The 27,618-nt window shown below is 38.4% G+C and overlaps 1 protein-coding gene across 3 annotated transcripts in view; it reads right to left on the minus strand.

Annotated features, from left to right (window-relative positions):
* The window catches only part of HS2ST1 (heparan sulfate 2-O-sulfotransferase 1), a 187,414-nt gene that overhangs the window by 15,228 nt on the left and 144,568 nt on the right, over positions 1-27,618 (minus strand). For all 3 annotated transcript variants that reach the window (XM_027536650.1, XM_027536649.1, XM_027536651.1), the window contains exons 3-4: positions 16,598-16,683; positions 4,480-4,618 (exon numbers count right to left, since the gene is read on the minus strand). In XM_027536650.1, the coding sequence (XP_027392451.1) occupies positions 4,480-4,618; positions 16,598-16,683 (225 nt within the window). The remainder of the gene's footprint in view (positions 1-4,479; positions 4,619-16,597; positions 16,684-27,618) is intronic.

Here is a 27,618-nt window from a genome sequence, read left to right on the forward strand (position 1 = left end):
AGATCTCCTGGAGAAGGAAATGGCAACCCACTCCAGTATTCTTGCCTGGAAAATCCCATGGACGGAGAAGCCTGGTAGGCTACAGCCCATGGGGTCGCAAAGAGTCGGACATGACTGAGCAACTTCACTTCACTTTATTTTTTTATCTTTTTTAAATTTTATTTTTAATCTTTACAAATTGTATTAGTTTTGCCAAATATAAAAATGAATCTGCCACAGGTGTACATGTGTTCCCCATCCTGAACCCTCCTCCCTCCTCCCTCCTCCCTCCCCATACCATCCCTCTGGGTCATCCCGGTGCACTAGCCCCAAGCATCCAGTATCGTGCATCATCTGCTAGCCAACTCTGGGAGACAGATTTACCACCAAAATCCACTCTTCCCTTCTTTTAATCACAATGTTTAGTTTCTCCTGCAGTTAGGTGTGGCCATATGACTAAGTTTTGCCAGTCAGCTGGGGGCAGAAGTAATGTGATCAAGTTCTGGGTCTCTTAGTTAAAAGGAAACTGGTGGGCCTCTACTTTCCTCCTTCCCATGAGCTAGAAGGCAGATGCTGTGGTGACCAATTTAACCAAGCACATAAGGGCAAGCCCCGGAAGGGCAGCAGAGTAACAATATGGCAGGAACCTCACTCGCTGAACGACAGTATGGAGCAAAGCTGCTTTAAGATCCTGGGCCCCTCATCTTTAGGCTTTTATGTATGACAGAAAAAAATCTATCTAAACATTTGAATTTCTTTGTTTTAAAAGCTTGATTTACCCTAATTCACCTACCACACAGTTTTTTTAGACAATATAAAAGTGGAAGAAGCTGTGGTACATATACACAATGGAGTATTACTCAGCCATTAAAAAGAATACATTAGAATCAGTTCTAATGAGGTGGATGAAACTGGAGCCTATTATACAGAGTGAAGTAAGCCAGAAGGAAAAACATAAATACAGTATACTAACACATATATATAGAATTTAGGAAGATGGTAACAATAACCCGGTGTACGAGACAGCAAAAGAGACACTGATGTATAGAACAGTCTTATGGACTCTGTGGGAGAGGGAGAGGGTGGGAAGATTTGGGAGAATGACATTGAAACATGTAAAATATCATGTAAGAAACGAGTTGCCAGTCCAGGTTCGATACACGATACTGGATGCTTGGGGCTAGTGCACTGGGATGACCAAGAGGGATGGTACGGGGAGGGAGGAGGGTTCGGGATGGGGAACACATGTATACCTGTGGCGGATTCATTTTGATATTTGGCAAAACTAATACAATTATGTAAAGTTTAAAAATAAAATAAAATTTATAAAATAAAAAAAAAAAGTGGAAAAATAGTTTGGGTTTTGCCTCCTTTATAGTTCCTTCTTATCATTTGGCAGAGGTGTTTCACTCCTACCAACTTAAAAGAAACAACACAAAGAAGGCCAATAACAAGGAAGATATATTAAAAAAAAACTATAAACAATCAGAAATTGGTGAACATACACGAGTGTGCTAGATCTTAGTGTACAAAAGAAGTCCTATTTCTTTTATCATTTATTTATTTTTTAAGCCACAACGTGTGTGGGATCTTAGTTCCCTAACAAGGTTTTGAATCCACATTCCCTGCATTGGATGCAGAGTCTTGACCACTGGATTGCAAGGGAAGTCCCTCTGCTCTTTCTTTATAAATATGTGATGAAAAAAGTAAACCAAGTGAGAGAAATCAAGTTAACGCAACTCAAAACCATCTTTACTGTGTAAAACCTGAGTGAATCCACCGAGGCCTTAATCAAGATGAACGGCTCCACTGACTCCGACAGTGACACTAGCCCTTGGGTTTCTCACTCACGTCACACCACAGAGGGTGACAGTCACTTAAATGCTGGCCACCAGGATTTTCCCATTGCTTTGCTAACTTCTATTAGCCTTCTCCTAAACATTTGGGCCACATTTCAGAAATGAAATTTTCTATAAATATATGTTTTACTCTGTTATCAGAGTAAAACTTCGAGGTCTTAAAATACAAAATAAAAACAAACAAATGAAATAAAAACACTCTAGTCCAGATCTCTTCCTCTCCCAGAAAACTCAGTTCAGCATACTAGAGAAACAAATTTATAATCACCTTTTTCACTTAAACAACCAGATTACTTAGATTATTACTTTAAACATTTAATTCCTATAATTGAAGGTCAATAATTAAAATTTGATGCTTGGTAGTGATGGCATTTACATTCAAACACTTTTCTACAAATATCTTGCTACACATTTTCTACAGAAGATTGGAAGCTGAGAGTGAGCTCCCCCTTGATTTCTGCTTAGATAAAAGCCTATCTCCATCTGTAGGCCCTACTGCTCTCATATTTTAAATGTATGAAGAAATAACAGCAACTATCCCATAAAATTATTGTATGGACCACCTGAAATGATACACGGTATGTGGCTTAAAAAAGAGCTTGATACACAATAAGTACTCAGTAGATGTGAGCACTATTATTGTTAGCTATATTAAGTAGTATTATTACCTAATTCCCCAAATGAAATAGGATAGCAACCACAAAACCATGGTATCCAGGGCTGACATGACAAATGGTGGATGTAGGAACCTATGTGACTGTGAATCTTTTCCTTACCAACATTAACATTCCTTTAGTTGAAGGAGGGAGATGGATACCGACAATTACCGAGTAAGAGCTACTGTAAATGACAGGGCTAAAATTAAAAAAAGAAATGAAGCAGTTGGCATTGAAGTGAATTTAGAAATAACTACTGATAAACCTTAAAGTACTAGGTCACAAAAGAGTTACACTACTAGATTTTACAAAATTTTGCAGACTTTCCATAGTAACAGAAGTATATATATTTTTTTGAAGATTAAATAATACTAAGAGATTTTTTTTTTCAGTATCCACTGGAAAAAAAAGGGTACTGTACCCTTTTTAGGCAGAAGATCAGTACCTTCTGCCTAAAGCTTTGAGACCACGGAAAGAAATAGCAAATTCTAAAAAATGAAAAGGTAAATATAGAACAAAAAAATTCCACTGCCTTCTCATGCAACAGAGGGCACTGATAACTTAGGAAAACATTAATTGTTGGATGTTAATTATTATAATACATCAAGTATCCAGCATCACTGCTATGCAACACTAGGTTTAAAAGGTGAAAAATTCTCTCACTGAGCCACTTGCTAAGTGTTTACAGACGACCTAAGCACCATAGTAGATGTGGTGTTAACAAAGGTGAATGAAGTATAGTCCCTGCTTCTGGAAGTTCACAGCATTCTGGAGAAGACATATATGTAAACAAATAATTCAAGTACCACAAAATAAATATTTCAAAAATAGTGACATGAATGGAGTACTCTGCTGCTGCTGCTACCAAGTCGCTTCAGTCATGTCCGACTCTGCGACCCCATAGACAGCAGCCCACCAGGCTCTCCCATCCCTGGGATTCTCCAGGCAAGAACAGTGGAGTGGGTTGCCATTTCCTTCTCCAATGCATGAAAGTGAAAAGTGAAAGCGAAGTCGCTTAGTCGTACCTGACTCTTCGAGACCCCATGGACTGCAGCCTATCAGGCTCCTCTGTCCATGGGATTTTCCAGGCAAGAGTGCTGGAGTAGGGTGCCATTGCCTTCTCCGATGGAGTGCTCTGGGAGCTTTGAAAAGGACATGGCTATCTGCCAGAAAAGACTTTATGAAAGAGGTAACACTTGAGCTGGATCTTAAAGGTGGACAAAGAGTTTTTCAGAGTGAAGGAGAGACATTCTAAACACAGGGAACAAAACGTGTGCAAAAAGTATGAAGGGATTAATACATCTGGAGGAATGTGACATTTCCTGCTGAGGCACTGGGGGCTTCAGGGGAGAAAATGAGGCAGGAGAGGGTGGCTGCAGGCTCTGTCAGACTGCATCACCCACGTGTTGGGCACCCCTGTGAGCAGAGTGGTTCCAAGAAAGGTGTTCCACCAAAAAAGTGACAAAAGAGTTTGGTTTCTTAGGAAAGCAAGTCTGGGGTTGCTCTGGAGGATTCACTTTGATAGAAGACAACTCAAATCGGAACCTGCTAAGTAAGAACTCTGTTGAGCTATAATTTTTATCTTGCCTGAAAAAAATAGCTGTTTTAACAAAACAGGGTCCCCAAACAGATGAACACAAATCAGTGTCAACTCCCATCATCAAGATTTAGAGAATCAAAGTATATATCAAATATGTCATATTCATGAACAGCTATAGTAAGCTCACAGAACACTGTTAATAGGACTATAATAAAACAAATATTCAGCCCTGGAACAAAAGTAAAATACTTTCTAAAAAGACAAAATATACACTCCAAAATAGTTTATTTTTGCTTCTTCGTACTTTTTTTGGTTCTTTTGAAATGTTCCACAATAAGCAAGTAATATATTTATAATCATTAATAAATTTCAAAAGCATTCACTGTTCATTGCATGCAATTCACAAACAATTATCTTTATAAAAATTCTGAAGCTAAAATACTACCTTTTTGTCTCCTTGTTTTCGTCTTCTTAATCCTGGTCTATAATCATCTCCAAATCTCAGAAAGTAATAGTAAGAAACTAGCCTCTCAATAGGATCCCTTATGACATTAATGTAAATAGGCTTTTTCTTCACTCCAAATCTGAAACAGAATAAAATTTAAATGGTGAAATCAACACTTTCATTCTGTCTGGGATGTCCTGAATTATAAGTTTGAGGTACTAATTCTGTATGGAAAAAATATGAATTAATTTAAATAGAGTATGCGGAGATTTGGTACAATTGTAATATTTATATTACAATAAAGTAGTAAGACATCTTCACGACCCAGATAATCACGATGGTGTGATCACTCACCTAGAGCCAGACATCCTGGAATGTGAAGTCAAGTGGGCCTTAGAAAGCATCACTACGAACAAAGCTAGTGGAGGTGATGGAATTGCAGTTGAGCTCTTTCAAATCCTGAAAGATGATGCTGTCGAAGTGTTGCACTTAATACGCCAGCAAATTTGGAAAACTCAGCAGTGGCCACAGGACTGGAAAAGGTCAGTTTTCATTCCAATCCCAAAGAAGGCAATGCCAAAGAAGGCTCAAACTACCTCACAATTGCATTCATCTCACACGCTACTAAAGTAATGCTCAAAATTCTCCAAGCCAGGCTTCAGCATACGTGAACCATGAACTTCCAGATGTTCAAGCTGGTTTTAGAAAAGGCAGAGGAACCAGAGACCAAATTGCCAACATCCGCTGGATCATCAAAAAAGCAAGAGAGTTCCAGAAAAGCATCTATTTCTGCTTTATTGACTATGTCAAAGCCTTTGACTGTGTGGATCACAATAAACTGTGGAAAATTCTGAAGGAGATGGGAATACCAGACCACCTGACCTGCCTCTTGAGAAACCTATATGCAGGTCAGGAAGCAACAGTTAGAAGTGGACATGGAACAACAGACTGGTTCGAAATAGGAAAAGGAGTACGTCAAGGCTGTATATTGTCACCCTGCTTATTCAACTTATATGCAAAGTACATCATGAGAAACGCTGGGCTGGAAGAAGCACAAGCTGGAATCAAGACTGCCGGGAGAAATATCAATAACCTCAGATACGCAGATGACACCACCCTTATGGCAGAAAGTGAAGAGGAACTAAAAAGCCTCTTGATGAAGGTGAAAGAGGAGAGTGAAAAAGTTGGGTTAAAACTCAACATTCAGAAAACGAAGATCATAGCGCCTGGTCCCATCACTTCATGGGAAATAGATGGGGAAACAGTGGAAACAGTGTCAGACTTTATTTTTGGGGGCTCCAAAATCACTGCAGATGGTGACTGCAGCCATGAAATTAAAAGACACTTACTCCTTGGAAGAAAAGTTATGACCAACCTAGATAGCATATTCAAAAGCAGAGACATTACTTTGCTAACAAAGGTCCGTCTAGTCAAGGCTATGGTTTTTCCAGTGGTCATGTATGGATGTGAGAGTTGGACTGTGAAGAAAGCTGAGCGCCAAAGAATTGATGCTTTTGAACTGTGGTGTTGGAGAAGACTCTTGAGAGACCCTTGGACTGCAAAGAGATCTAACCAGTCCATTCTAAAGGAGATCAGCCCTGGGATTTCTTTGGAAGGAATAATGCTAAAGCTGAAACTCCAGTCCTTTGGCCACCTCATGTGAAGAGTTGACTCACTGGAAAAGACTCTGATGCTGGGAGGGATTGGGGGCAGGAGGAGAAGGGGACAACAGAGGATGAGATGGCTGGGTGGCATCACTGACTCGATGGATGTGAGTCTGAGTGAACTCCGGGAGATGGTGATGGACAGGGAGGCCTGGCGTCCTGCGATTCATGGGGTCGCAAAGAGTCAGACACAACTGAGCGACTGAACTGAACCGAAAGTAGTAAGAATTTTAAAATTACAAATGAAGATACAGAGTGAGGGGAAAATTGAATGACAAATAATCTTAAATTTTACTAGCAAGAATTACATAAAACATTTGAATTTTATATAGCAATGAGTTCTGATTTCTGGCCCACCAAACTAGTAACTGTTATTTATGGACACAGCAGAAGTCCATACAAGTGTGACCATTTGAGCTTACCCTCTATGGTGCTAATTTTAAAAACTAGATAGAAGTGAAAGACATTAAGTCTTCAGCGTTATTCATTCCTTAGGGAATGAAGAGAGTTGACAGAACACAGAAGGTGTTTGCTTTAGCAATATCTGTAGACCCTAGAATTGTCTCGCTGGTCCCTGTTCTCATATCCTCACTTATCTCAGCCTTGAACTTCAGTGTTACTCCAACTCTCCACTTTCCTTTATTCTTCGTTTAACACAATTACCAAGTTCTTCTGATTTTTTCTTTTGTAGGTTTTTCACAGATTTGATCTGTCTTCATCACTTCCTTTCCTGTGACAACTGCCCTCTTCGCAGGCCTCTTGCTTAGAGCACTGCCATAATTCGTGGCTTTGTAATTAATAATAATAGTTTTCTTGCATCCAATCTCTCTCCCTTTCAATTTACCTTCACGCCAATTCCCAACTGATATTTTGTAAAACATCACTGATAAGATCATTCTCCTTAGGAACCTGAGATACCACTGTTTATGTTGACATCAAACCCAAACTCCTTTGCTTGGTTGTTAATATCTGCTTGCCTTATGTCTTGGGACCCACCTTATTGATTCATTTTTATTTTCAACTCTCCACAGATAAGAAATCATCTATCAGTTATAATTAGGTCCCCCTCTTCTACCTCCCACCAATATATCATACTTCTAGTTCTCAATACATGCCTTTACTCATTGTCTTCCTTAACTAGAATGCCATTCGCATTTCCCTATTCTTTTTATTAATTAATTCATTCAAATATACTTTTTTGTGTATCTAATACATGCCAGGAACTATTTTAATATTAGGAAAACAATAATGGGGAAAAAAAGACAAAATTCCTCGTCTTGCCAAAGTTAACATTCTACTTGGAAGAGACAGAATGTAAACTAATAAGAAAATATCTTAATGGTAAAAATACTAAGGAGAGAAATGATGCAGTGAAAGAGAACAGGGAGAAGGGGGGACTGCTGCTGCTGCTGCTGCTAAGTCGCTTCAGTTGTGTCCGACTCTGTACGACCCCATAGGCGGCAGCCCACCAGGCTCCCCCGTCCCTGGGATTCTCCAGGCAAGAACACTGGAGTGGGTTGCCATTTCCTTCTCCAATGCATGAAAGTGAAAAGTGAAAGTGAAGTCGCTGAGTCGTGTCCGACTCTTAGTGACCCCATGGACTGCAGCCCACCAGGCTCCTCCATCCATGGGATTCTCCAGGCAAGAGTACTGGAGTGGGGTGCCATTGCCTTCTCTAAGAAGGGGGGACAGTACAATTCAAACTAGGGTTTCCCAGGGAGGCAGCACTATTATTACATTTTTTTAATATTTGGCTTCCCTCATAGCTAAGTTAGTAAGAATCTGCCTGCAATGCAGGAGACCCAGGTTCGATCCTGGTTCAATCCCTGGGGCAGGAAGATCCTCTGGAGAAGGAAATGGTAACCCACTCCAGTACTCTTGCCTGGAGAATCCTATGGACAGAGGAGCATGGCAGGCTGCAGTCTGTGGGTTGCAAGAGTCAGACAAGACTAAACCACCACAGCACTATTATTATGTGATGAGAAGAGAGCCCCATCGATATCTGGGAGAAAGTGCTCCAGGAAGATAAGACTTCCAAGCAGGAAGGCCCTAAAGCAGCTAAGTGCTGGGCATTTTTGAGAATCAACAAGGAGGTCAAAATGGCTGAGGCAGCATGAGGAAGGGGGTAATGACAGAGCATGAGAGTGGAGAGAAATGGGGGTGATGGCGGGGGAAGTGTAGACCACGTGGGCCTTGTAGGGCACTACAAGCATCAGGAGGGAGCCTGAGTCAGCAGAGAAGTGTCATGATATGGAATCTAAAGTACAGCATGGTAACTGTAATCAACAAGGTGTGTGTGTGTGCCCAGTCACTCAGTCATGGCCAGCTCTTTGGGACTCCATGGACTTATAACTTAGATTTCCCTTCTTACTAAAATCTTTTTTTAAAGGCACCCAAAAAGCACATAGCTAACCTAACCAGTTTCACATTTCCTCTTACTTTTGCCTGTTACAATGTCTTACACACACACAAACATTCTATAAATATTTTATACTAAATTTTTAGCAAATAAGTAGTGAAGAGAGACCACAGAAGAGAAAAAAGCAAGATGCCAAGATACAACTTGCTTCTCTCAGCCTTTGAATTACTGAAAAGTAACTGAACAGGACATTTCTAATTTACAAACAGGTTGGATTCTGTAAGAAATGCTTTGTGTGTAAAATGGGGTCAACTCTGTTGAATTCCAGTCCTTTTTCTCACTATTAAGCCATTTGTCTAAGTCATTAAAATCTTTTGTACATATGGAAATACTGAAAACTACAGAGAACTTTAGAGCTTATTGCTGAAAGTGAAAGAGGAGGGTGAAAAACTTGGCTTAAAACTCAACATTCAAAAAACTAAGATTATGGCATCTGGTCCCATCACTTCAAGCAAACAGATGGGGAAACAATGGAAACAGTGACAGACTTTATTTTCTTGGGCTCCAAAATCACTGCAGATGGTGACTGCAGCCATGAAAATTAAAAGACGCTTGCTCCTTGGAAGAAAAGCTATGACCAACCTAGACAGCAAATTAAAAAGCAGACATTACTTTGCCAACAAAGGTCCATCTAGTCAAAGTTACAGTTTTTCCAGAAGAATTGATGCTTTTTGAACTGTGGTGTTGGAGAAGACTCTTGAGAGTCCCTTGGACTGCAAGGAGATCAAACCAGTCAATCCTAAAGGAAATCAGTCTCAAATATTCATTGGAAGGACTGATGCTGAAACTGAATACTGCTGAAACTCCAATACTTTGGCCACTGGATGCGACGAACTGACTCATTTGAAAAGACCCTGATGCTGGGAAAGATTGAAGGCGGGAGGAAAAGGGGATGACAGAGGATGAGATAGTTGGATGGCATCACCGACTTGATGGACATGAGTTTGAGCAAGCTCTGGGAGTTGGCGATGGACAGGGAAGCCTGGTGTGCTGCAGCCCATGGGGTTGCAAAGAGCTGGACATAACTGAGTGACTGAACTGGACTGAACAGAGAACTTTTTGGAAAAACATTATTCTATTAAATTTGTGAGTTGGTTGATTAGAGCTTGGGGTATATTTTTTCAATGAGCAACTCATAAGCCTATAAAATCAACAACGATGCAGTAAAATTTTTCTCAATTTTTAGAAAAGGAAACAGTATTGTTGCAAATCTAATGGCATTGTCAAATTAGGTATCAGAGTAGATGCTCCATAAGGGAAGACAACTTTCTCTCTGGTTCATAGCTTTATCATTAATGTTTAGCATGATGTGAGACAGGTGTTGGATATTAGAATCAGGTTAAATGAACTGTTGTGAATTGGCTACTTACAAAAGGCCTTCCTGTGGAACAGTGTACTCACCAGTGAGAAGAGGGTTGGGAGGCATTAGGGAAACATACCTGCTACCTTAACTGATAATCAAATATAATCAAATCCCTTATGACTATACAGTGGAAGTGAGAAATAGATTTAAGGGACTAGATCTGATAGAGTGCCTGATGAACTATGCACTGAGGTTCGTGACACTGTACAGGAGACCGGGATCAAGACCATCCCCATGGAAAAGAAATGCAAAAGGCCTTACAAATAGCTGTGAAAAGAAGAGAAGCGAAAAGCAAAGGAGAAAAGGAAAGATATAAGCATCTGAATGCAGAGTTCCAAAGAACAGCAAGAAGAGATAAGAAAGCCTTCCTCAGAGATCAATGTAAAGAAATAGAGGAAAACAACAGAATGGGAAAGACTACAGATCTCTTCAAGAAGATCAGCGATACCAAGGGAATATTTAATGCAAAGATGGATGCGATAAAGGACAGAAATGGTATGGACCTAACAGAAGCAGAAGATATTAAGAAGAGGTGGCAAGAATACACAGAAGAACTTCACGACCAAGATAATCACGATGGTGTGATCACTCACCTAGAGCCAGACATCCTGGAATGTGAAGTCAAGTGGGCCTTAGAAAGCATCACTACGAACAAAGCTAGTGGAGGTGATGGAATTGCAGTTGAGCTCTTTCAAATCCTGAAAGATGATGCTGTGAAAGTGCTGCACTCAATATGCCAGCAAATTTGGAAAACTCAGCAGTGGCCACAGGACTGGAAAAGGTCAGTTTTCATTCCAATCCCAAAGAAAGGCAATGCCAAAGAATGCTCAAACTACCACACAATTGCACTCATCTCACACGCTAGTAAAGTAATGCTCAAAATTCTCCAAGCCAGGCTTCAGCAATACGTGAACCGTGAACTTCCAGATGTTCAAGCTGGTTTTAGAAAAGGCAGAGGAACGAGAGACCAAATTGCCAACATCCACTGGATCATCGAAAAAGCAAGAGAGTTCCAGAAAAGCATCTATTTCTGCTTTATTGACTATGTCAAAGCCTTTGACTGTATGGATCACAATAAACTGTGGAAAATTCTGAAGGAGATGGGAATACCAGACCACCTGACCTGCCTCTTGAGAAACCTATATGCAGGTCAGGAAGCAACAGTTAAGTTATAAGTGGACATGGAACAACAGACTGGTTCGAAATAGGAAAAGGAGTACGTCAAGGCTGTACATTGTCACCCTGCTTATTTAACTTATATGCAGAGTACATCATGAGAAAACACTGGGCTGGAAGAAGCACAAGTTGGAATCAAGATTGCCGGGAGAAATATCAATAACCTCAGATATGCAGATGATACCACCCTTATGGCAGAAAGTGAAGAGGAACTAAAAAGCTTCTTGATGAGAGTGAAAGAGGAGAGTGAACAAGTTGGCTTAAAGCTCAACATTCAGAAAACAAAGATCATAGCATCTGGTCCCATCACTTCATGGAAAATAGATGGGGAAACAGTGGAAACAGTGTCAGATTTTATTTTTTGGGGCTCCAAAATCACTGCAGATGGTGACTGCAGCCATGAAATTAAAAGACACTTACTCCTTGGAAGAAAAGTTATGACCAACCTAGATAGCATATTCAAAAGCAGAGACATTACTTTGCCAACATAGGTCTGTCTAGTCAAGGCTATGGTTTTTCCAGTGGTCATGTATGGATGTGAGAGTTGGACTGTGAAGAAAGCTGAGCGCCAAAGAATTGATGCTTTTGAACTGTGGTGTTGGAGAAGACTCTTGAGAGTCCCTTGGACTGCAAGGAGATCCAACCAGTCCATTCTGAAGGAGATCAGTCCTGGGATTTCTTTGGAAGGAATGATGCTAAAGCTGAAACTCCAGTACTTTGGCCACCTCATGTGAAGAGTTGACTCATTGGAAAAGACTCTGATGCTGGGAGGGATTGGGGGCAGGAGAAGAAGGGGACGACAGAAGATGAGATGGCTGGATGGCATCACTGACTCGATGGACATGAGTTTGAGTAAACTCTGGGAGTTGGTGATGGACAGGGAGGCCTGGCGTGCTGCGATTCATAGGGTCGCAAATAGTCGGACACGACTGAGCGACTGAACTGAACTGAACCTTAACTGAAAGAGCCAAGAGTCTTATAACAGGTTAGGGCAGGACAATGGGGCAATGACTCCATTCTTAGATTGTGAGATTCCCTGGGCACCTCTTTTATCATCTCTATTATTAGCCACTGATCCACCTGAGCTATCCCCTTGGGAATTACCTCCTCCCAGAATATCTCCTACCAATGCTATGCTAATGCTAAGTCACTTCAGTCGGTCCGACTCTGTGCGACCCCATAGACGGCAGCCCACCAGGCTCTCCCGTCCCTGGGATTCTCCAGGCAAGAACACTGGAGTGGGCTGCCATTTCCTTCTCCAAAGCATGAAAGTGAAAAGTGAAAGTGAAGTCGCTCAGTCGTGTCCGACTCTTTGTGACCCCATGGACTGCAGCCTACCAGGCTCCTCCATCCATGGGATTTTCCAGGCAAGAGTACTGGACTGGGGTGCCATTGCCTTCTCCTACCAATGCCTCCTCTTTTCTCCTAGTCCCTGAAATGTGGAACAGACGGAGATTCTTACCAAGTAGAAGTGAAAGAGGCATATGTCATTTGACAAAATCTTCTTGCTGTCTGGGAAATGACTTTCTGGGGCATGGCTTTAGGTGGCCTTTATCTGTGTGAAACATAATTTTTAATGAGATAATCTATGTGAACTTATTCTGAAAATGGATAAGAGTTATTATTTATAAGTCAGAGTATGGGCATGTAGACATGGAAGCAAAGAATTATAACTGAAAGTAGGCATGATAAAACAGCACTGGACCATTCAGCTCAACTAGTAAGGAAACAAGTTTGTACATTTACGTCTCTGGCCAACCAGGTAGTTTTATACCAGTGGAAAAATACGTTCTGTGGTTGTAGACTCAGCTTTAACCCTGGCCAGACATCTGAGCAATTCCTCAGGAGGGCTCAGATGGAACAGTAGAAAATTCATCTTCACTCCAGGAAACTTAACTATTATTGACCCATTAGAACACAATGTTTCTAGGAAGAGAACATATTTCCTAAGAATCTGTCATGTTAAATGATGATCAAAAGGGGAAAAATATAATCTGAACAGCAAGTTGGTAAGAAACCTTATTCTTGCTGTATTAGCATACATGGTATAACAATAAGGAAGACAAACCAGGAACATTTCTTTACACCCACACTCTATATAGCCCGGACAGATGAATGAAGATCAAGAATAGTTAAAAGAAGTGCACACTCAGAACATTTGAAAGGAACCTTGATAACTAGATGATGAAGCTGAAGGAGGGCTGAAGAGTCTTCATGAAGTTATTTCACTTTGAGATTTATGCTTCACACTAGATTTAACATTTCAAGTTAAGTAGCAGTTTCACACAAGGGACACTGATACACAGTTGATCTGCAGTTAGATGAATTCGCAGATGTGGAAACTAAATAACAAGGGAGGACTGTACACATTCATTCTGGACTCTTTTATCCCTAACACATTCCTAGAAACCTCCAAAACCTGCTACAGTAAATTCCCATTGTCTTGTTTCAAAAATAGTGAATAACCTGTTGGTATTTATTGGTCCCACTGACAATGATATGAAGAACAAAAGATTTTTTAAATAACTATTTCTTGAAATGAGCATTCATCTATTAAAATGGCACAATTTTTTAAAAATAGGAGGGGTGGTCTAACACTACCAAGTTAGTGAGGATATACAGCAAAATAATAAAGTCACTGGGAAAACTGCTTAGCAGTGTCTTACCGTCTAGCAATCTCACTTCTAGGTTTTACACAAGAGAAATGAAGACATTGTGTCCACACAAAACCTATATGCAAATGTTCTGGCAACTTTACTCATAATCAGCAAAAGCTGGAAAAAACCCAAGTATCCAGAAACTGGTGGGTGGACAGAAATTGTTCTGCCTCCATCCTTACTCCCCAGTAAGGAACTAACCACTGACACATGCACCCAACTGGATGAGTATCAAAAGCAGCGCACTAAGAAGCCATTCAAAAAGACCTGGTGACTGACTAGATCCACTGGCAAAGAAAAGGGTGATTCAAAATGACTCTAAAGTTTCTTCTTTGGATGCTTTGATAAATAAAAATGGGTAAACTTCTCAAATGACATTTGGAAAGAAGAACTAGGAAATGTGCTGAAAAATATAAGAATAGGGTTAAGACAAAAAGGAATGAGATAAGGTTAAGACAAGACAGGACAGGAATGCAACTATAACAAGAAGATATTTTTGTTCTTATTCTAAAGTTCTAAACAAAACCAGATAAACATAACCAAAATATTTGCTCTTATTCTAAAGTTCTAAACAAAACCAGATAAATATAACCAAAACATAGCTTGCGCAGATATGGGTTTACAAATAACATGTGTGCTTCCTGTGATCAGTCTAAATTAGAAAGCACTTTTCAATTTTTATTTGTCCATCTTTCTGCCTAGGTTTTCCCGGGTTTGTACTCTTTTTAGTGTTTCTGCTAAGGCAATTGAAAAGCTATGTGATTAAATATTTCTTTCATTGAATTTGACCATTTTTTTTCTTGAAGGCAAGTATTTTAATGGACTCCACAAGGTACTACACCAGTCAAGAATATGTTTTAAAGAATAAAGTATTTTAAAAACTGGTAAGGTGATGTTTCTTTCCTCTCTTCCTTACTTGTTGTGAGTATGACAGTCAAACTAAAAATCATTTTAAAAGATACTAGTTATATCTAAAATAGTTTGTGACTATATACATCAAAATACATTTTCTCTAGTTGATTTTTTTAAGGTATTTGTTTAAAATCTTGTAAAGGTCTATCAAAATTTTTCACAACACTTTTTGCTTCCAATAAAATGAAACATATTATGAAAATATTCAAATCCTTAAACATTTATGTCAGTATTTAATACATGAGATTAATCTTTCCAAGAACTTTGTGTTTTTTCAACTGTAAGAACGCTAGCATACACCAGAGCCAAAAGCAAAAGTACTCAATATTATTTTAATAATGAAAACCTCAAGTATGAAACCAAGCTATGTGTGGGGAAAAAAAAATCATTTATGTGAAAGGGTAACAAACATTCAATTGAAGGATAATGCAGCCCTGAGGGAATATGCATATGAATGAAGTTTATGAAATTGGTTCAGTGCCTCTGCAAAGAAAAATAATTAGTTTATTTTAAAGCTGCCTATAAAATGTTTTCAATATTGCTGTATGAATTATTTATAGAAAAATGTACATCTAACTTTAAAGCTAATATTTTACTGAAAGATCCTGAGTGCTGTAGGAGGAACTAGAAACAAGAATATACTGTTTTATGTATGTAACATTTGGGAGATTCCTTTTAATTATTTGCTTTCCAAAAAAGTTAAGATTTATTATCAGTGTGGATCTGTACCATTTCATTCAACTGTTTTTCTTTTCAAATTTGAAACGCTGAAATGATAGTGGGACACCAATGTAACTTTTGGATTTTACACAGAATGCTCTTTGAAGTTGCCAAATACAAGCGGATATATTACTCTGAAGTCATGACTGCTAAAGAAATGACTGAGCAAATGCATCTAAGATTAAATAATTTAAAAGTAGGGGACTTCCCTGGCAGTCCAGTGGCTAAGACTTTGCCTTCCAATGTGGGTTCAATCCCTGATCAGGAAAGTAAGATTCCACATGCCTCTCAGCCAAAAACATAAAACAGATGCAATACTCTAACAAGTTCAATAAAGACTTTAAAAATGGTCCACATAACAAAATATGTAAAAACATATTTTTAATGTTTTTGAAATTAGTTTTATTATGGAAAAGATTGGCATTTGAGGTTTTCCAACAATAATACTCTATGTGCTACAAAAAAATGTTTAAATAGATTCACCAAACTATACATATTTAGAATATTCCTTTTAATCAGTCTTCTGATTAGTACTTAATGTGGCACAAACTCTAGGGGGAGGCACATAGTGCTCAGATACTGTACAAAGGCCTATACTTTATTAACTTTTCTTGAAAGAGTTATGACAGGAATACCTTGATCCTATGCCTCCCCCAAAACATGGAAAATTAGTTATTTATGTCCAGTTTCAGGCAAATCACTATAAAGAAAAATCACTTTAAAAAAGTCTTTTTATATCTCAATTGTAAAGCTAAAACAAGGTAGCCAAAGGGGAAGTGTGTCTTGGCTGAGCAGCAGACACTTCGGGTTATCAGTAACGGAGTAATGGCTTCTTTGCTTTCTCTGTTCTCAGTCAATGATGTGGTAAGTCATAATTCGACTGGCTTCTAGGTTAAAACTTGGAACTCTCCTAAAATAGTGTTATTTGATTGCACATGAAGCAGAAACATAATGATAAAAAATTTTAAAGGGCATTACCTAAATTTATCTACCTTAAATTTCTAAAATTAATATGACAATAATCAATTTATGAACACTAGAGGGCAGTAAAACACTAGAAGGTGTATTTAAATTACACATCTGAAGTGGCAAATACAAGCCAGTACTTTTTTAAAAATCAAAATCACAATTATTTAATAACTTTATCCCTTTTTAGGTTGCTAAAGTACAAAGCATTCTTTTGTGTATAATTCTGGGTATAACTTACTTTGCAAAATCCAAATAAGAAATGTGCCCATGATAAAACCCTGGTTTCATCTCTTTCCAGGCAGTTATATTCTTTACAAAGCGCACCTAAAAAAGGAGAACATACTCATTATTTAAGTACAATTTAAAGAAAATAAAATTTTGTGATAGCAAAATGCTTTTCATTTAGGCATTTAAAACTGATCACACCACTTTGACAATTATGGAGCTTGAAATACAGGCTTCAACTAAGAAAAGCATAGTGTGATATGTAATTACTAATGCATCATAGAGAAGCTACTGTCACCACTCTTAGAAAAGAGTGAAAGAGGATCTTGAAAACAAAATTGCACAATGCAACCATTTACAATACTGTACAGTGAGTACATTTATGTGGTGGGTGGAGGTATACAAACACACAAGCTGAAGCAGGTAGCAATTCAATATGGGGATAGTCTATGCAAATCTCTTCTTCCTAGAGACTCGTTATTCATAAAAATTCACATTTATAATGACTAACAACTAAAACAAACATCAACTAATCCTAAAACCAAATGAGTGAACAAAAGATGAGTATCAGAAGACTTTAAACCACTAAGAGCAGATATCATATGGTTGAGCAGATATCATCAACTTGCTGATAAAAAAGCTAAAAGGTAAATTTTTAAAAATATCTAAATATTACCATTTTAATCTACTAGAATTAAAAGTATACAAAAGATTAGTTAATATAACAACTTAAGTATAAATATAAAAGTTTCAAGAACTGGTTAATATAGAACTTGATAAACCAGCTATAACAGAATTATGATAAGAATTATGATACATAATTCTTCAAAGAAAAATAATATAAATTTCTGATAATCAAATCTCTGCATGATCAACAGCAAGTGGCTAAGAATCTCTTCTGGAGACTAGAGACAGTGTGGGGATGGCTGAGGGGTGGGGGCCGCCACCCTACACTGCAGGGAAAGCGCCTGTAAGCTGGGATATCAGCCCCTGACACAGACTGTCAATCGCCTACTTCTGACAATTTACCAATCCTTCACTTATATTTCACAATAGTTAGTCACATGGTGATATTCTGGAGCACTTATTACCAGGTTAGTCAATAAATTAATAGCCATGAATGATGGCTCCTGGATAAGGCCCACTGGTAGGAACAAAGTAGGGAAACTGTGGAAGCAGCCTTATGTCGGAGGACGTGAACTAAGGCAAGATGGAAGATTCTGGAAGGAGGATTTATAACTCAAAGACTAACAATGGAGTTAGAAACAATGGGGTTTTTGGAGGGGAAATGAAAAGAACCTTAAATTATTATTTTACACATACACACACATTATTAAAATCTGAAAATTGGATGTAGGTAACAAAACTATGTTGTATTAGAGAATACACAATTATATTTCAGCAGATATTTACAAATTGTCCCCACCAAAACAAATGAGCCAAATAAACATGTGATTTGAGATTTCAGGTTCTTTCCTATTTGTTCTTCAAGACATCAAATAGAATAAAAATATCAAATGGCAAATGAAAAAGAAATAGAAAATAAAATACTACTTAATCCATAAACTGAATCCTTAAAAAAGTTTACATGTTGAATATGAAAAACCCTTATAATTTCTACTTAATGGTAAGTTACACAAGCTTTTGGTTCTGTGAAAATCATTTTCAGTATTTCAGTCCCAAATGAGGAAGAAATACACGGCAAAGAGAATAGGAATGGGAGATGGTGGTTCAAGGGTGCTTAAGACTCTTACAGCTGAGCTCTTCAGAAGCTGAGATTTAAATGGATGTGATGGTATAAGAGGGAAATGAAAGGGAATGACAGATTGAAACCTGAGAAAACAGTGTTATATAAGCCAAATGTTGGAGGATCATAGTACACTGGGATGAAAGACAGGTATAAATTTCAAGTGTCCTTTTTCCCTCCACCCTTCCAAAGGATGGTCAAGATCAAACTAAATTCTGCTAAAGACACACTCCATCTGCTGTGTGTCCTACAAGGTGAGGTGAAGAGCCCTGGAAGCTGGATGAGATCTGCACTGCTACTGGGCTTCCCAAACTCAGTGTGCAAATGAATCATCTGGGGCTCTTGTTAAAATGCAGATTCTGACTCAGCGGGTATGGAGTGGGGCCCAAGATTCTGCACTTCTAAAAAGTTTCCACAGCATGGCCAGGTCAGCGGGTGACACCGAGGAGCAAGCCTTTAGCACGTATGGACCCAGGACCTAACTCTTGGTTTTATCAACATGAAGCTCCTTCTGTAGTGCCTGCAAAGGAGGCCTGAGGTCTATAGAGGCTCTTTAGCAAGGATATACTCTCTCAGTTACTTTCATGAGTTACTTTCTTCTCAGTTACATATCATGCTTTCATGATATGGGGGAAAAAAAAGTATGCTGAACTAAAACAGTGGTTTAAAGGTTATCTACATATATAGATAATATATATACATATATACACACACACACATATAAGCTACCACAACATATAAAACAGAATGAGGGGTGGGAGCGTAATGCCCCCGTCTACTCAGTCTCCTCCATCTGCCCACACAGTGATGCCTGAAGCACTCTGGAACCAAAGCATTCCAAGAAACACAAAGTATAAAATAAATAAAAGGGTTGTGCCTCCGTTGGACTCAGGGAAGTTTGGTGAAGGCAGAACAGAACAAGGATGAAGCATTCACTGCTGTCACCGATCTCAAACTTTCCTGTTTGCAGAATCAGCATTTTATTAGGATATCCTATACTCCTTATGTTACAGAAACTGAAGTCCAAGAACCACATACCTCCGATTTTTGGTCCAATCATCCTTCTATACCACTGGCTAATTTCTTTAATCTATTATTGTCCAATTTAAACAAGGTTGGGGGGGAGGAACGACTTGAAAGAGGAGCAGACAGGTATCTTTAACATCATAATACTGATCAACAGACTTGGACACTGAGAATTTCAGGTTCTGTCCAATGCTCAGGAAATTCCTGAGATCCAGACATTCAAACCTCCAAGATCTCAAAGCTCTGTTGATATATCTCTCTCAACTGTTTATTTTCCTGCTTACATTCATTGTCATCTCAACTTCCAATCTACTCTGTGCACTATCTCTTGTATTGAATAACCATTTTTTGACAATGGCCGCTGACTTATTCTTGCCTTTTTATTGTCCCGGGTAACCTCAAGGGTTGCTGAACAATGCTGGTCAAAACTAAGAGACCCAGTCTAAATGTAGGACTTTGAATCTTACTAGACTGAATACATTCTGAGGCATATTCAGGTATGTTATTAAATTCTCTACAGTTTTTTTTTTCTTTAATTTTATTTTTTGGCTGTGCTGCACAGCATGTGGAATATTAGTTCCTAACCAGGGATCGAATCTGTGCCCCCTGCATTGGGAGCACAAACCATCTGGGAATTCCAGAATAGAGTGTGGAATTCCCTACTGCTATTATTGCTAGTCTCCAAACACACAGAATCTTTCTCTAATCTCCAACTAAGAGAATACTGAAAGCTACAAACTTAATATATATGTGTATGTATTTTTTTTATTTCATCTAATCAATATTTAACTAGGGCAATCTGTTAAAATCTCATTAATAAAGCTGTGGCTGATTTGCAATAAATCAAAAGATGCTGAGCTGAGATTTACCTTCCTTTCACAGGGAAGCAAAAAGTGCTAAGTAGACAAATGCTGTCAGTAAGGTTAAAGTGGTGCTTCATAGTCATCTGGAGAAAAGGCTGAGCATTTAGAAGTGTCATTTACATATGGCTGAAATTCTACACCATCCTAATCTCCTCTTCAAAAGTAATCTCCCAGGGCATAAAAACCTAATTAATGCCCTCTGAAGAACATACTTTTTAAAAGTTTTCCTTTCAAAGTATTAATTTAGCCACATTTAATTTTATCCTCTGAGTTCTCTAGAATTTTCCCTGCCTCTCATCGGTCATATTCGCTTATGCCCTTTCATCAGTCTAGCTGCAGTCCCTGCCCTGTCATTTTCTGTGTTCTCGTCTCTTCTCTTCCACTTGACTTTCAGTTTTTCTTCTGGTTTTCCTCTACAGTGGAGCATTCTGCCCAAGACTGTGAGATAAAGCTCTGGGATAGACAGGAGTAACGGGAGATGTAGATCAGGTGAGCAAGCTTCTACTCAGTTCATTTTATGGATTCTTACTGACTACAATACTTGGCACTAATGAAAGATAAAGAGAAGGGTAAAAAGGAGCAAAACTAATAGTATCAAATGAAGCTGAATCTGAAGACACTGAAAACTCTTGGGGAAAGAAATAAAGTCATCATAGCGACTTTATTCAAAGAGAATTTCCATACTCTGATTGCAAAAGGCTATCAAGAAGATGTTTCAGAAATAGTAGTTAGATACAATACAGGAAAAAGGGATGTTTTTATGGCTAGCCTGGAGCAGATTTTAAACTGTGATTTTTGTCAGATTTTATAACTCTTAAGCAGAGTTAGGCTAGCAAATAATCAGAAGAGGCCTTCAGGGAAAACACAAGCAATGTAGGGAGGGGTGTTGTGATTTATTTGCTAGTTGAACCAGAACTGAACCAGTACAATAGGAAAAGTGAGAAAGCACCCTCTCACTAACACTATATCTAGATTTATATTCTTAATAAGAGTAATCTCAACATTATGATTAAATGTGATCACAAAAGAACTTGTTTTCCCTATCTAAAAGTAGGAATGTCATCCTGAACATCCTGGTCAAATTCCAACTTTGTAATTACTACCTACTGAGTGAACATTACTATTAACTTGGGTAATTATATATACCAAACTCCTACTCATGCATATACTTAAAATAAACATTCACTGTACAGCCGTGGGTAGTTATATGAGGAGAGGAAGTTTTCTATGCAAAGAGAAAAAACGAGTAATAATTGGATACCATATAAGAAAGGTTCAGCAGCAGAAGAACATAATATACTATCTGCACTAAAGCTCAGAACTGTGTTGTTCAATACTACTACTATCAATCAGAGGCACTCCTTCTGCCAGTATTTACCACGCTGGCATCATGCTCAGCTAAGAATTACCTTCAGAACCTAAGCAGGTTCATTTGTTCATTCATTCATTCAACAAAAAGTTACAGACTATCTACTATGTATCTACAATACATACAATATGATATGGAGTATCTACAATAGAATGGGAAAGACTAGAGATCTCTTCAAGAAAATCAGAGATACCAAGGGAATATTTCATGCCAAGATGGGCACAATAAAGGACAGAAATGGTATGGACCTAACAGAAGCAGAAGATATTAAGAAGAGATGGCAAGAATACACAGAAGAACTGTACAAGAAAGATCTTCACCATCCAGATAATCACAATGGTGTGATCATTCACTTAGAACCAGACATCCTGGAATGCGAAGTTAAGTGGGCCTTAGCAAGTATCACTACTAACAAAGCTCATGGAGATGATGGAATTCCAGCTGAAATATTTCAAATTCTAAAAGACGATGCTGTAAAAGTGCTGCACTCAATATGCCAGCAAATTTGGAAAACTCAGCAGTGGCCACAGGATTGGCAAAGGTCAGTTTTCATTCCAATCCCAAAGCCAATGCCAAAGAATGCTCAAACTACTGAACAACTGCATTCATCTCACATGCTAGTAAAGCAACGCTCAAAATTCTCCAAGCCAGGCTTCAACAGACGTTCAAGCTGGTTTTAGAAAAGGCAGAGGAACCAGAGATCAAATTGCCAACATCTGCTGGATCACCGAAAAACCAAGAGAGTTCCAGAAAAACATCTGTTTCTGCTTTCTTGACTATGCTAAAGCCTTTGACTGTGTGGATCACAATAAACTGTGGAAAATTCTTAAACAGATGGGAATATCAGACCACCTGACCTGCGTCTTGAGAAATCCGTATGTAGGTCAAGAAGCAACAGTTAGAACTGGACATGGAAAAACAGACTGGTTCTAAATAGGGAAAGAATTACATCAAGGCTGTATATTGTCACCCTGCTTATTTAACTTGTATGCAGAGTACATCACGAGAAACACTGGGCTGGAAGAAGCACAAGCTAGAATCAAGATTGCCGGGAGAAATATCAATAACCTCAAATATGCAGATGACACCACCCTTATGGCAGAAAGTGAAGAACTAAAGAGCCTCTTGATGAAAGTGAAAGAGGAGCATGAAAAAGTTGGGTTAAAATGCAACATTCAGAAAACTAAGATCATGGTATCTGGTCCCATCACTTCACGGCAAATAGATGGTGAAACAGTGGAAACAGTGTTAGACTTTATTTTCTTGGGCTCTAAAATCACTGCAGATGGTGATTGCAGCCATGAAATTAAAAGACGCTTAGTCCTTGGAAGGAAAGTTATGACCAACCTAGACAGCATATTAAAAAGCAGAGACATTACTTTGTCAACAAAGGTCCGTCTAGTCCAAGCTATGGTTTTTCCAGTAGTCATGTATTGATGTGAGAGTTGGACTATAAAGAAAGCTGAGTGCCGAAGAATTGATGCTTTTGAACTGTGGTGTTGGAGAAGACTCTTATAGAGTCCCTTGGACTGCAAGGAGATCCAACCAGTCCATCCTAGGGGAAATCAGTCCTGAATATTCATTGAAGGACTGAGGCTGAAGCTGAAACTCCAATACTTTGGCCACGTCTTGAGATAACTGATTCATGGGAAAAGACCCTGATGCTTGGAAAGATTGAAGGCAAGAGGAGAAGGGAATGACAGAGGATAAGATGGTTGGATGGCATTACCAACTCAATGGACATGAGTTTGAGTAAACTCTGGGAGTTGGTGATGGACAGGGAGGCCTGGCATGCTGCAGTCCAAAGCGTCACAAAGAGTCCGACACGACTGAGCGACTGAACTGAACTATGTCTTAGGTCTGGTTCTAAGCCCAGGGATACAAAGTGAACAAGACAGACAAGGTCCCTGCCCTTAAGAAACTTAAATTATAATAGAGAAAATGACAGACAGTAAATAAATAGATCAGTAATAGGAAAGATAGTGAAAGAATAATGGTACCCAGTAACCTGGAAGAAGTATTTAATAAATAGGATGGCCAACTAAGGTTTTGCTATGAGGATGTCAATAAGCTGAAACCTTAATGGATAATATAAAGCCAACTGTGAGGCCAGGAGAAGTGCATTCTAAGAAGAAATGTTAAGGACAGAGGCCCTGAAGTGGTAAAGGCTTGGTGCATTCAATGAATCAAAAGTTCAGTGTGGTCAGCAAATAAAAGGCTGAAGCAATGGCCAATGGGCAAGGGTCTGATCAAGAAGGAGGACCTGTTGGCCCAGGTAAGGAATTTAGATTTTGTTGGGGTGGTAGGAATGCTAATTTAAAGATAAGTAACTCACCATCCTGGGAAGATTATAGTACGCATCTCATATGATTCCATCACCCCACTGAGAATCATGTCTAGATCTAGATCTTTGCTATTCAAACTGTGGGTCAAGGACCAGAAGTATCAGTTTTGGCATTAATAGGAAGCCTCACAGAAATTCAAGTATCAGGCTTTATCTCAGTCCTTCTGAATCAAAAACTGTACTTCAACTGGTGTTCAGTATACACATTCTAAGTTGAGAAGCATTCACCTAAAGTGTTGTTCTGAAAAATCCGTATTTGCAAGTATTAATATAAAACCATATGCTTTAATGCAAATAGCCAGAAGTTGGTTTAACAGTAAATTAAAAAAAAAAAATACTACACTGTCCTGTAAGAGAATACAAATTCTGGATAATTCCAGAAAGAGGTTAAATATGATCAGATCAGATCAGATCAGAGATCTATTTATCTCAAATAAATATATGAGAGCAGAAAAGAATAAAGAAGAATCATAAAAGATGATGCCATTTAAACCTATTTGACATTGTTACTTTATATTTTTTTAAATTTAAATTTATTTATTTTAATTGAAGGCTAATTACTTTACAATACTGTATTGGTTTTGCCATATATCAACATGAATCTGCCACAGGTGTACACGTGCTCCCCATTCTGAACCCCCCTCCCACCTCCCTCCTCATACCATCCCTCTAGTTACTTTAAAGACAAAATGTTCCATAATATAAAGATACTTTTGTGTACTAGAGTCAACTTCATTTTCCAACTAGAGGAGCTGATCACCTGTCTCCTGCTGATTCCTGTCTATTAACAGAGTAAAGCCCATCTCAAAAACATAACCTAACATGACTGAGTCTACCTCATACTTACCACTTAAGTCCTTTCGTGCCTTATATTTTCAAATTATTACCTCCTAATCTTGTTCTAACTGTTCCTCTTATTTTATCTCAACTTAATTCTGAAAAACTCTTATTAAACTACAGAAAAGTTGAAAACAGCAGCCAATATTTGTACAATCTTCACCAAGAGTCACTGTTAACATTTTGCCACTTCTGTTTATCTCTTTCTTTCCTCCCCTCTCTCTATGCAGACACACAAATTTTTTCTGAATCAAAGTAGCAGATATTTTGTTCAAGGATCCAATCATGGGTCATGAATTACATTTGGTTTTCATGTCTCGTTAGTCTCCTCTAGCCCATCACTCCCCACCCCCCCCCGCCCCTTTTTGGTTGTTATGACATTGACACTAATAGTTCAGGACAGTTGTCCTAGATATATATGTTCTATATAACATTCTACAACATGGATTTGCTTGTTTTCTCAGGATGAGGTCCAAGTTAAACATTTTGGTTATACATTTTGGTGACAACACAACTTGATGTTTTCTTTTGAATAGTTCTCATAGTTCCTGCAACTATGTTTTATGTTTCCTGCTGCTGCTGCTAAGTCACTTCAGTCCTGTCCGACTCTGTGCGACCCCATAGATGGCAGCCCACCAGGCTCCCCCATCCCTGGGATTCTCCAGGCAAGAACACTGGAGTGGGTTGCCATTTCTTTCTCCAATGCATGAAAGTGAAAAGTGAAAGCGAAGTCGCTCAGTTGTGTCCGACTCCTAGAGACCCCATGGACTGCAGCCCACCAGGCTCCTCTGTCCATGGGATTTTCCATGCAAGAGTACTGGAGTGGGGAGCCATTGCCTTCTCCATTATGTTTCCTGCCGCTGCTACTGCTAAGTCGCTTCAGTCGTGTCCGACTCTGTGCGACCCCATAGACAGCAGCCCACCAGGCTCCCCAGTCCCTGGGATTCTCCAGGCAAGAACACTGGAGTGGGTTGCCATTATGTTTCCTAGTAAATTATAAATAAGCTCTTTGAAAAACATAGCCTTGTTTTTAATTTCTTTGGTAATTCCCCAAGGAATGTAGCATAATCTCAGTATATATTACATGCACAATAAAGGAAAACTTGAAAGTAGAGTTGAGAACTGTGTCTAAGAATACACATAAACTGTTACAGAGGGAATGCTTTTATATCAAACCAGAAATACTCTGTCTTTACCTCTAAGATTTTTGAGAAGAATGATTAAGCAGACAAAAAGTCTAGCAAAGTCTCCCATACAAAAATCAATCTAGGAAAGAGCTGGGGATATTAAAGGCAGATATTAAGCGAACTGGACTGCCGAGGTTGGAAGATGAGAGAACGGAAGGCACGATCATCTACTATATCCCTAAATATTTTTACAAGTAAATTGGGCTTTAAATAGAAGATCAGGACAATAGCAGATTTAATAAAAACCTCATTTTTTAAGTCTCGCTTGAGTTAAATACTGATTAGAAACTATTTCTCAGAGAAGAAAGAAGAGCAAAACAGGTCATTTGTTAATTCTTATTTAAATAACAGGGCAGTTCAGAACAGTTCACAAGGACAATAAAAATACGGTATTAAAATCAAATATTATACAACATGATTTTCAGGAAATATTTTTGAAATTATTTTCAAGGCATCTAGTATTATAATTTAAAAGTTTACATTTAGAGGAAGCTATACTAGGTTGAAAGTAAAATTAAAATGCTATCTAATATATCAAGCAAAGGGAAAGGAAATAGCACCTACGACCTGTTTGAAGAATGTTTCTATTCAGAAGAAAAGATCAGTAAAAAAAAATTAGATACGGTGTATTAGAGAACATTTTGTATATTAAGCCATCCCTACCTAATTAACTCCAGATGCTGAGCTACCAGCTGACATTGTGAAGTATGTCAGCTGGTGATTAAGGCTATTCTTCCACTCTGCCCCCCATTTTAAGTGTTGTTCGTTATGTAACCCAGTTGCCTTTTGTTGCATAAACACATAGACATATACACACACACGACAAGCTATTGAAAGGAAAACAGAAGTTTTATCTCCTCTAAATGCAACTGGAAAAATGTACCAGTACATGATGCCTATAAATGTCTTATGTGGTAAGCTTTGGCAGATTTATATTTCATAGGCCGGGGTTGGGGGGAAGGTCTAAGTCATTATCAGATATATCATAGCTGTAAGACAACTTTCTAACGCTGGACACATAATAATTCTAAAAATTTGAACAAATTAACTCTATTTTTCTAAACAATATTACTGAAGAAATGTAAAATTATTATGTGAGTGTTAAGAAATGCTCTTTGTAAACCAAGATATATTCTGAAAAGTAATCATGCAGATATAAAATCTACCACACACTGTATAAAATCTGATAATTTAGGACATTTGCCCTTGAGATATACAAAATTACATAATGAATAGTTTTTATGACCCACTTAGCTAAATAAGTTCATGTTTCTTCTCATTTACAAAAGAGTTATTTGTTGGCTGATGAGTGTAGATTTTTGGTTCTATAGAAGAGAGTAATTGAGGATACTGCAGAGAGCCAAGAATTATATGGGGATATGATATGCGATATACATTTAGCCTTTACAAATAGCTCTCTAGTAAGAAAGCAAACCTAACCGTGTGTGTCAATGTTATTCTCTTACTTCAATGAGAGGATTAAAGCTATGTAAATAGTGGGATAATAGCAATTCTGTGACAATAAAACAAGGTCAGCTATTTTCAAACAGATAAATACATTTTAACTACATGACTATCACAAATACCTGTCTAATAAGCTACCTCAATATGGTATTTGACACATAGCATTTGCTACTGCTGCTAAGTCACTTCAGTCGTGT

This window comes from Bos indicus x Bos taurus, chromosome 3, assembly GCF_003369695.1.
Source record: "Bos indicus x Bos taurus breed Angus x Brahman F1 hybrid chromosome 3, Bos_hybrid_MaternalHap_v2.0, whole genome shotgun sequence".
NCBI lineage: Eukaryota > Metazoa > Chordata > Mammalia > Artiodactyla > Bovidae > Bos > Bos indicus x Bos taurus.